Here is a 12,082-nt window from a genome sequence, read left to right on the forward strand (position 1 = left end):
ATGGAAAACATTTATTTTCAGGTAAACAGAGTATAGTTTTGCTTCACATGTCTAGAAGAGCTAGGGACTATTCTTTTTTAAATGAAATTTGGGAATTTCAGAAGAAACAATGTTCCTCACTCCCATTTTGCGAGTGCCCATAATAGTATCTTTTCCCCACAAACCATACATATATTTAAAAATAGATCTAGATATACAATTCCCAGTTATGTATCATCTCTATCCTCATCCACTTCTCTGGCCGTTAACAAGAAGTTGCGGTTAAAATAGGAAGCATTATATTGAATTCTCATGAGCAGATGTAGCCATCATCCTCTCTGTTTCTCCATCTCTTATCCATGTCACTGGTGCCTATTGAATGGGAGCAAATAACAGAAGACAGTGTACTTAAAGCCATAGAAGGGGTGCTCTGTATCACATCCAATTCAACCTTTGCATGGCTATGGCTTTCCATTAGCAATTGGTTTTCATGCTAATTAGATTAGTCCTAAACTAATGTACTTGGGTCATGTACATGGAAGAATTAGCTTTACTGATCAGATATAAGCTCCAGTTTTTGTTTCGTTGTGATTTTGTGTCTCTCTCTTGCTCCTTCTGTGTGCTTGTATAGAAAACTTCTTGATTAGACCATTGAGACTAATTGAAAATATAATGATTAAATTAGTAAAATCTAGGAAAAAATGAAGATGATATGCTGTGGCTGTTATTAGGCTAAACCCATTTTAAGATTCAGTCAGATTACTCAAATAATATAGCCCTATTTCTCCACCAGGAGATTCTTCTATAAAGAACAGCAAGGAGTCTCTGTTTTCTGAAAAGAAACAAATAAATAATTTTTACTCCTCTCTATTGTTTTAAGAAAATCTGTTAAATATAAATGGTTCTGTTCTTTAAGATATACAGACCCCTTGGTAAGTACAAGGCAGAAAATGTTTTCCATAATAACTAGTTCCATATTTTTCAAAGCCACTCAGAGATCTTAGAGATACTCTTCTACACTCTTTCTATATTCTAAATGTGCCCATTTCTGAATTCTTCCTTCTTGGGAAAACCAATTTAATGAGCTGGCCTTTTCCACAAACCACTTCCCATTTTATCATCATCCCAAGGCAAATCTCACATCTGTTTGCTTTGTGTTGGTTTGGTGAGAGCAAACTGTCCAAAAGCTCCAGTGCAAAAATAGAAGTTCACATTTTATTGGGCCTGCCTTTCTGTGCTCTGCTTGCTTTACTAGCTTCTACAGTGCCAAACTTCTCCGGGAACACAGAGACCTCCTTCTTGTTCACATATGGTCTTCATGCTGGGGAAAAAAACCCTGGAAATAAATTGCTTTCTGGAAGAAATAAATTGTTCATCAGAAGCTATCAATCCAAGGCAATAAAATCATTGTCCAAAAGATCAAGTGCACAATAAAGCAAAGTGAGAAAAGGAATATCATAATGAGGTCTGAAATGTGCTTAAAGATTTAGATCAGCTTTCCCAAACTGCCATTTTCTGATATGTTGCAATGGAGACCCATCACATCAGGAGATGAGCAGCACATGATACAGGTGATGGAAGTAATCATCCAAGACATCCGAAGACTGGTGGGAAAAAAATGATAAGAAAGGGAAACAACATAAATTACAAAGCCCTTAATAGGTTTGAGTTGTAGAGTTACAAACCTTGAGAGAGATTTGAGAGAATCAAGATTTAAAAACTCTCAGTTCACCCTATCAGTCAGTAAAGCAACAGTGAAAATGAATGTATGGACAATATATGGATATTTGCTTAGTTCCTTGCCATGTTTAAAGCAAAATTTTAGAGCTGTTTTTTTTCAAATTTCAGGTTCTATTTCAAGGTTTTGTTATTAGAAAAAACAGGATTGAATATGAGCATGGGATATACCCAACATCTGGATTATGGGGCATATGGGGGGGAATTGGAGCTTTATTAATAGCTTACAGTGAAGATACTTATTTATTTATTTATGGGACTTATATCCCGCCCTATCTCCCGAAGGACTCAGGGCAGCTAACAACAATAATATACAATAAATACAGAAATTAATTTTTTTTATTTTTTTTTATTTTAATTCCATTTATATCCCGCCCTTCTCCGAAGACTCAGGGCGGCTTACAAGCTTAGCAGTAGCCTTCATTCTATGTATATGCCTGCTTATTAGGGCTTTCACACACACCCCCAAGCGGCATTATTACAAAGTCAGCTTATTGCCCCCAACAATCTGGGTCCTCATTTTACCTACCTCGGAAGGATGGAAGGCTGAGTCAACCTTGAGCCTGGTGGGATGCGAACCTGCACTAATTGCAGGCAGCTGGTGTTACTTAAGGAGGCATTAGCCCACTGCTCCACCAAGGCTCTAAGATAAAATTAAAATTAAAGGCCTCTGTGCAATAAATTAAAATTAAAAATAAATTAAAAATTGTAAACATAATTAAAATCCCTGTCAGTCCAGGTCAGCCAGGTGAAAAAGGAGTGTTTTGAGGTCGCGGCGAAAGGACTGGAGATCTTGGGTTATCCGAAGCTCAGGGGGGAGCTGATTCCACAGGGCTGGCGCTCCCACAGAGAAGGCCCTTCCCCTGGGGGTCGCCAGCCGACATTGTCTAGCCGACGGTACCCTGAGGAGGCCTTCTCTGTGTGAGCGTACTGGGCGATGGGAATTCGTTCCCGGTAGCAGATGGTCCTGCAAGTATCCCGGGCCTAAGCCATGTAGGGCTTTAAAGGTAAGTACCAGCACCTTAAATCTCACCCGGAGGGCAACTGGTAACCAATGCAGCTCATGCAGTAGTGGATAAGATTGTAAAATAAAGACATGAATAATACAATAATTGGTATTCTTCTTATAATCTTCCCTTAATCCTTCCTTCCTTTCATTTAAATTCCTTAAAAATATTTTATTGTTTATTCCCACATGCCATTACATCAGCTTCGTTAAACCAACCAATCAACCAACCAACCAGATAAATAAATACATAAATGAATAAATGAATGAATGAATGAATAGTTATTATCTCTTTAATGGCTATTTTAAACTGTTGCCTTAAAGTAATTATAAATAGTTCATTCAAAATAAGCATAAAGCAGAAGCTAGCAACTTTTGTTGGCCAGTAACCTGTCCCAATGGTTTAAGTCTTATAATGCAGCCATACATCAGACCAAGATTTTGTATGAGATTCTATTGAAATCTCATGAGATTTTGACTCACAAAATGTTGATGGTTCTGCATAACATCTTGGAAATGATAAGATTTGGGCAATTTTTATTTGACAGTGAGAAGGATTTCTGGAGAGTCATGGGGATGCTCATTGATTAGCAAAATGTTATGGGATGAATCCAAAAGACTTCTTTTTAAAAATATTTCTATCACCCCTAGTGTCAGAACTTTAGTCCAAAGATGATTGTGATGAAGACTTTTCCTTCATCAGTTGATTGCTGGCAACATTTTGAGGATGAGCTTCAATGGAAACTAGGATGAAAAATTTGTTTCAGTAAAGGAATATGGAATGTATGGATTAGAGGCAATTCTTTTTTATTGAAAAGTTTTAACATACAATTTTTCCCTTAGAAAATCCCCCCTCCCCCACCCTTCTCCCTCCCCCCCTTCCTCCCCCCCTCCCCCCCTCCCCCCCCCAACTTCCCAGAACTAAATACAAGGTATGTATAAAAAAAACAATCATAAACAACCATATACTAACAACCATAAACTCTAAAATCTATCACTCTCTAGCTTATATAGGATAAAACAAACCTTAGTAATATTAAATATATATAAAAAAAAACTAATATAGAAAAAGAAACAAAGAAAGAAGCCTTATTCAAATATAAAACTTCTTAACCCTATACTTATTCTGGATAAACTCAAACCATTCTCTCCCTTCCATAATATAGCGTTCCTGCAAGTAATCTTGCAAATAGGCCGAAATCTTCGCCATTTCAACCAAGTCGGAAACCTCTAAAGCCCACTCTTCTATGGTCGGCAGTTCCTCTTTCCAGTACTAACCTATCAAAAGTCTTGCTGCCGTAATTAAATTCAACATCAACTTAGTATGTTCCACCCGACTTTTATCCAAAAAGCCTTAACCTTTTTACAAGTCCACCATATATGAAAATATATTACGTCTTCATCACCGCACCTCCAACATTTAGGCTAATGATTCAGATACATACTTAGCTTTTTAAAATCTAAATACCATCTATAAAACATTTTGTAAAAATTCTCTCTTAGATTTCAAACTTGTTTAAATTTTACATTCCTCACCCAAATCTTTTCCCACCTCCCACTACTTGGCTGTAAGTACGTTGTGAAAGTTCCATAGACTTCTGCTGTTCTTGTTCTTTTATCTTTTTTGATCGTTTTAAAGCAGCACGCGTCACCCTCTGTTCTCTGGGATCATCCAAAGGTGTTATAACTTGATCTCCTCCAGCACCATTCTCCTCTGTCTGTCCATCTTCAGCCTCTTGATGTTCTTCTTCTCCAGATCCCTTTGCAGCTTCCAGAAGTGTTAATGGGGTTGCTTTTAAAACATTATTGTAAAAATCACGCGCTTGCATCACAGTAACCAGACGGTACCTTTTACCTTCATGCATCACCATCAACCCAGCTGGGATCTCCCATCTGAACCTTATATCTCGTTGCTTGAGCTCTTGCACAAGAAATGTAAAATCCTTCCTTCTCCTTAAAATCTTTGGAGGAATTTCTTTTAGAACCAGAACTTCTTGATCAGCAATCACGACTTTAGTAGGCAGCTTGTATAACTTCATCTCTAATTTCCCTTTTTGCAAAATAAACCACCACATCTCTAGGCAACTTTCTCTGTCTAGAAATCCATGAATTCACACGAAACACTTTATCCATGCCTCCTTTTATTTCGGATGCTGGCTGATTCAATACCACTTCAAGAGCCTCAGAAACCAGCTGCTTTAGATCTTCCTTAATATTCTCCTTTAAACCTCTGATTCTAATGGCAAACTGCATCTGGAAATATTGAGCAAGACTCAATTCTCTATCCATTTTATCTCTTAAATCTTCATTCTCCAGTACTTTTGCTTCTAATATGGCATTCTTTTGAGTCAAATCTTCCACTTTTTCATCCAAATCTTCCACACATTCAGCCACTTTATACACTGAAGACAAAATGTCTACCTTCATCACCCTGAACTTCTGTTCCATCCTCTCCTCCATTCTCTCCTCCAACTTCTTCAATTTCTCCTCCATCTGTGCAAATTTATCACCAATTGATTGATTAATTGATTCCAAAAGTACCTGGGCATGTTTATCCAAAGCATCTCGTAAATCCTTCGGTGTCAATGCATCAGGAGGGTGCAACGCCTGTAATGATGATTGTTGCACCGGAGAAGATCCACCACTCCGAAGAGTTTTAGGGGGAGGTTTAGCCGCCATCTTTAACTTTCAATTGTGACGCACTTTCACTTAAAGTTTAAAAAAGTCCATCAAGCTCGAGAGTAAAATAAAATAATCCTCTTCACCTTTTCCTCTTGTACCGCTCTGCCTGCTCCTTTTAATCCATAGTCCTTCCTTCAGGCAGGGGTGGTCGCAGACGCCTGGCTCTGCTCCATGAAATCAGGAGCAGAGGCGCTGGCCAGCTGGGAGCGACCCAGGCTACGGGGGAGTTCAATCCTTCAGCCGCCCAAGCTGCAAGCTCAGGCGGCCCCGGAGAACTCGACCCCTACCTGGGGCCTCACCCCCTCCTCTTCTCCCGAGGAGGGGGCTTCAAATTCGCCCGAACAGCTGATCGGCGCTGTTTCGGGCGAAAATCACTCAGCTGATCCGCGGGCAGCCCGGGAAGGCTGTCTCCGGCGCCGCGCAGCCACCGGAAGTCCCTAGAGGCAATTCTTATTAGGCAGAAACCATCCCAACTGGGACAATCCCTTTCTGTATTCAGAAATTCAGACGAAGGGATCAATGGAAAAATACTTAGGCCTTCGAACAACTTCTTCAGAAATTGTTCTTATACATCAGTTTAGAATTTCCATGCATACATGATATTAGCTGATAAAGCAAATCTTCAAAATAAGGCCATTTTCTTACTTTCAGAATTGTTTTTATAAGATGGTAATATCAGCACCTCCATTAAAAAGTCCATCTTCACAGACCTGTTTGAGAACTTTTGAATTATTCAGAACAAAAAGTAATTTGAAAAAGTTTCCACTTTTTGCAGCTGAACACTCTGCTACTGCTTTACACTCTGTAGCAAGTCATCTCGAGAAACCTGGAAGTTACGTCAGGATGCTTTTTCTTGACTACAGCTCGGCTTTCAACACCATTTTGCCGAGCATTCTCATCGAGAAGCTGACTGACTTGAAATTCTCCCCCGCTATCTGCGATTGGATTCAAGACTTTCTTAGGGATCGGGTACAAACAGTGAGGGTCGGGTCTGCTTTGTCCACCCCCCTGAAGCTTTGCACCGGCACGCCACAGGGCTGTGTGCTTAGCCCCTACCTGTACTCTTTATACACTTATGATTGTGTATCATCTGACCCATCCACTGCGATAATCAAGTTCGCAGATGATACAACTGTGGTGGGTCTTATTACAGGTGGGGATGAGACAGCATATAGGGCGGAGGTACAAAAACTATCCATATGGTGTAGTAACAACAACTTGCACCTAAACATCGGCAAGACGAAAGAGATGGTGTTAGACTTCCGGAGAAAAAAGGAGGAACCTGCCCCACTTTACATCGGGGAGGACTGTGTAGAGAGAGTTTCCTCCTTTAAATTTCTGGGAGTCTACCTCTGTGAAGATCTGACCTGGAAAGTTAACACAACCCAGGTGGCTAGAAAGGCCCAACTGAGGCTTCACTTTCTTAGGGTCTTGCGGAAGAACAGGGTAGAACAACGGTAGAACAACACAAAACATTGTGGGCTGTTCCCTGACACCACTGGATGACATTGCCAGGGCTCATTGCCTTGGAAGAGTGAGGAAGATTCTCAGGGATGACTCGCACCCTGGATGGTATCTCTTTACCCTCCTACCATCCGGTAGGAGATATAGGAATATAGCCAGCCGTACCAACAGGCTGAACAGGCTGAAAAATAGCTTTTATCCGTGGGCTGTTAGGCTTTTAAATGGGACATAATTGGTATGGTTCATAATTTTTATATTGTAAACCTATGTTAAAACCAATGTCATGTTGACAGATTGATTTGAATGGGGCTATCTCCCAAGCAAATAAATCCAGCATACTGATAAAACTAATGAAAGAAACACAAACTTAAAGGATTGTAGCTTAGTGGTTTAGAAACCACATAACAACACTGGGCAACAGGACCTTGGGAAGAGTGAATTATAATAGTTGGGGGTGGGGCAAAACAGTGATGACTAGCTAACCTTAAGCAATTTAGGACCTTTGTCCCCAGTGGCACATCAATCTGAAGACTTGGTTGTTTGAACAGGCCGGCCTGGACTAAGGGTTTGGGTTTATTTTTAACTATTTATTATAGGGGCTAAATTAATTTAATTTATTTTTAATTTTTGTATGTTGTGTTTTATTGCCCTGTACACCGCCCTGAGTCCTTTGGGAGAAGGGCGGTATAGAAATTTAATAAAATAAATAAATAAATAAATCTCAAGGAGCAACAGGAAGTTTTCAACAGTTATATAGGTTTATTGATGTTTAGGTCCATATAACTCCCCTTTTAACAGACTTCTTAATTCCAGCACAAGCTACGTAGAGCTATCCAGGACTACCTTATCACTAAGGTAAATAGAGAGATACCATTGTTAGTTACTAAAATAAATTTGACCCATGGGTCCTCATTCTCAGATATATTCATGTCTTCAAATCCCGCAAAAAGAAATAGTAAAACTAGAAGAGTGAAACAAAAAAATATGAAACAAGACAGAAATGTATTCAACTGAGTTGAACAAAGAGAACTGAATTAATCAACCCTTTTCTTTTTTTAATACTATCTGGCAAAACAATGTTGGATTTTGACCAGCAATTTTCAGTTAATACAGTTCTAGAAAATATTTTGTTACTCCCTTTTTAGTTGGAAGACATTGAGATATTTTTTTTCCTGATCTCTGGAATGATAACTTTATGTACTAATATGCCATAATTTATCCCTCAAAATGAGCACTTTGGTTTTTGATCTTGTTTCTTATGATTTGGGTTTTGGTCTCATATCTTCCCACCCATTCCATTACCACTTTTGATAAAATATACCTGATCTGGAAGGAATATCTTCCTGGTCATTTTGCCATGATTTTTCATCCATCACTCATGCGGCAAATAATTATGGTATTAAATATATTCATATACGCTACTGATTAAAACATGAAGTCTTTGGGGGGTCAATTAAGTTATATTGTCACATACTGTCTAGATCAAGGGTCTTCAAACCTGGCCCTATTATGACTTGTGGACTTCAACTCCCAGAATTGCTCAGCCTGGGTGCCTTGCTGAGGAATTCTGGGAGTTGAAGTCCACAAGTCATAAAAGGGCCAAGTTTGAAGACTCCTGGTCTAGATCCATCATAGTGAAAGGGAAATAAGCCCATAGCTATACTTAGTCACTGAATTTAGGAGTATCTGAAGAAAATCCACTAATGTTGATCACTGGCAGAAGACTGGTACATTTAGTAGAAAGCTGCTTTTCAGTAATCCAAGTCCCAGATGATTTACATCAGAAATATACATACAGAATACAGATAAACAGAGTTGGAAGGGACCTTGGAGATCTTCTAGTCCAGACATGTCAAACACAAGGCCCGGGGGCCAGATCCGGCCCGCAAAGTGGTTTCATGTGGCCTGCGAAGCCATCCTGGAAACAGTGAGGGAACAGCCCCCACTGCCTTGGCCCTGGCCCAGAGACCCTCCTTCTGCCAGAGACCCTCAGATCTGTCCCACTCCTGCCCAGGCCCCCATAGGCACCCTTGATGTGAACGATGTAGAGCTGGCCACGCCCACCCAGTAGGCCATACGCACTCTAGCCACACCTACCCAGTAGGCCACGCCCACCCTGGCCATACCCACCTGGCCCCCTGAGGGCAACCACAATGCTGATGTGGCCCTCAATGAAATTGAGTTTGACACCCCTGTTCTAGTCCAACCCCCTGCTCAGGCAGGAAACTCTACCATTTAAGACAAATGGTTATCCATCTGATGAACTAAGATCTAATAATGCCCTCCATTTTCTCTTGTTACTCTAGTTCAGAACTTAACCACTTACCTATCATTTATCAAATGGGTCTGGCAGTATTCAAAACTTGAAAAGACAATCCCTGTTTATCCTAAATTGGACCTGAAACTTGCAAAGATTTCAGAGGAGTTACACATTTACTTTCTGAGACTAAAGCAATTATAGTCCAAAAATGTACCATTCTATAGAAATATATGTTAAAATAAAGGTTGAACAATAAAGTTAAAAATTGGGTAAATTAAAACTATCATCATCATGATAGGACCTCCATTTGGCTGTCCCCCAAAAAGAGAGAGAGAGAGGGGGAAACTTGTCCTTAGATTGCCATACTAATATTTTCAATGGTTTACATATTTGTGTAAAATATATAATAGGACTTAATATTGGAATGCCTCCTAAGATATATATTATACTATATGCAATATGATGGAAGTTATATATGAAAATGCATTTTAATTTTTACAAAGAATTTTCTGTTGTGGGATTATGGAATTTGATGTGATTTTATGGGGCAAAGCAAGCCTAATCAGGAAATGAAAACAGTAAAACGTTAACCTATGGCTACCTCTGTATGTAGGTCATATACTATCTGCTAAATAAAAATTTGAAGTGGCCTTTAGATTATTATAAGCAAAACCAAAATGTAATCCTCATGACTGTCAAACCTCCCCCCCCAAAAAAAATATTGTAGACTAAGTAAATGCTGTATTTGGTATATATATATATATATATATCAGTGATGGCAAACCTTTTAGAGTCTGAGTGCCCAAACTGCAACCCAAAAGCCACTTATGTATCATCGAGTGCCGGTTGGGCATGGCCCTTTGGGTGGGTATGGCCGATTGGGTGGGTGTGGCCAATTGGGTGAGCGTGGCTACAGTGGTAGCTGCAGACTGTGTGGGACTAAAAAGTTCAATCAATCAATCAATTCCAACTTTGCAAGAACTTTTTTTCCCACGAGAAGTTGATTAATTGAACCTTTTTTGGGGGGGGGGGTACATGGCGGCAGAGGCCTAAAGGGAAAAGGTTTTATAAAACCCAACTGAAAGCCTAGGACTGGGGCAACAGCATGCGTGCCCACAGAGAGGGCTCTGCATGCCACCTGTGGCACCCGTGCCATAGGTTCACCATCACGGGTATAGATGAAATGGTTCTTAGTTCTTTCCTTAGCTTACTCCAAGTCTTTCAGTTCATTGTAGAGTTTGCTGAGATTGTGCAGTTCCTCTTCAAGTAAGCTTGCCTTTTTTCTTATCTCTGAAGCCAGTTCTGCTTTGCCTCCCTTCATCAAATGTTTAGCATCTTGGACAAGGTCATAGGCATCAATCAGGAGAAACATTCCAGCTGATACAGCATTTAGCATCCTAGCTCCTTTGGTCATAACAAGGGTAGGTCCGCTGAAAGCTTTTTTTAATATCTTTTGAGTTCTTAAACCTATTCCAGGAGCTCCTTCCTGCATTAACTGCTTGCTTTGCTAAAGTCTTCAAGTGTGTTTGGATAGTCTTCAATGCCTTTACATTTATTTTAACCCTCTTTGTAGACATTTCCATGTCAGGAATCTGACCAGAAATATTAGAGACCAGGTTTCTGACATTCTCCCCTATCACTTCATTATTTGGGGTCAGCTCAGTGCTGGAATATATTGCAAGAGGCTGCACCGAGTGTCTTAGGCTTTTCTCACATTCATTCATGACAACTTCAGCTCTCTTCCTTTCTTTTGAATTGATAATATTCTCGTATAAAGCTGCAGAAAGCCCGATCACTGTGACTCCTGCTCCCAAGCCAATCCCAGTGGCTGTCAGGATTAAGCTCCCACCTGCTGTGATAGGAGCCAAGGTCAAGATGCCAGGACCCAGGATGGTCAAGATGCCAGAAGTGGCACTTGTAGAACTGGAAACAAGGCTGGCAGTGGCGCAGCCTTTGTGGATCCTGTCAATGTGGTTTGTCATTTCCTGAAGGCAACTGAAGCACTTTTCAATCTTTTTTTTCTTGTTAGGAAATTCTTTCACAAAATAGTCTCTAGCTGTTTCTTCCTGAAGCATCTTTCCTTTCTTTCTGTAAAAAAAAAATCAAAGTAATATATTTGTTTGTTTAAAAAAATGATAAACTTTGCAGACTTTTGCCATGTTTTTCTATATCATGACTCATATCCAAGACCTGAGTTAAGAAAAAAAGATTGAAAGCAAAAGAACATTTTGACTCTATTTATTTTTTTTCCAAAAAGTTAGAAGTCTGACTTCTGTGACAGTTTCTCAGTCATTAGAGTTTCTCACTCTGAAACGGGAAGAATTCTGATTTTATACAGATTTGACATTAGGTTCCTTCTCTTGCTGTCTCATCACTCCTTCTGGCACTAGGATTTCCCTGTGTTAAAAGGACCTAAAATGAATCATAGCGGAGATTTGGCAGGCAGCTGGCAAAAATGGATTGAAACACTTAAAAAAGGGTTTTTTGAAGGGTAAATGAAATCCCTGGCAGGACTGAGACAACAGCTACCCCCCTCCCATTTCCTTGTCACACACAGGCAGTATGCAGAATAAGTCTTGGAATGCGTCATTTTCAGAGCGTTCCAAAGAACAGATAAGACTGCTTTTTGCTGTCCTTGCATTTTAATCCAGGGAGACCTCAGGCAAATGTCCAACTCAAATGTACTATCTTCAACAAACTAATTTACTTATCATCAACTAATATATACAATGCGCCTTTCTCCCCTCAATATTTAACTAATATCCAAGAAAACAAATATTTAAGAAAAAAGACATGAAACTAAATAGGGGGAGAGGAAAGAGGAATGCAACTATGGGATAATCACTTTAAATCCCAGTGCAGACCTGGAAAAAAAACCATCAAACGTTTTCATCTTGCCTTTATCAGTTAAACACTAATTTGTGTATTTTGCCAAGTTACCTAACGAAGGGTTG

The 12,082-nt window shown here is 39.7% G+C and overlaps 1 protein-coding gene across 1 annotated transcript; it reads right to left on the bottom strand.

Annotated features, from left to right (window-relative positions):
- Positions 1–10,335: 10,335 nt before the first annotated feature.
- On the bottom strand, positions 10,336–11,203 carry LOC308669770 (apolipoprotein L3-like; the record flags this gene model as incomplete). The annotated part of the gene is made up of 2 exons (XM_081330645.1): positions 10,336–10,565; positions 10,726–11,203. The coding sequence occupies 2 exons, from the start codon at positions 11,201–11,203 to the stop codon at positions 10,336–10,338; spliced, it is 708 nt and encodes a 235-aa protein (XP_081186771.1).
- Positions 11,204–12,082: the final 879 nt, after the last annotated feature.

This window comes from Vipera berus (assembly GCF_964194415.1).
Source record: "Vipera berus genome assembly, chromosome: 6".
Lineage (NCBI taxonomy): Eukaryota > Metazoa > Chordata > Lepidosauria > Squamata > Viperidae > Vipera > Vipera berus.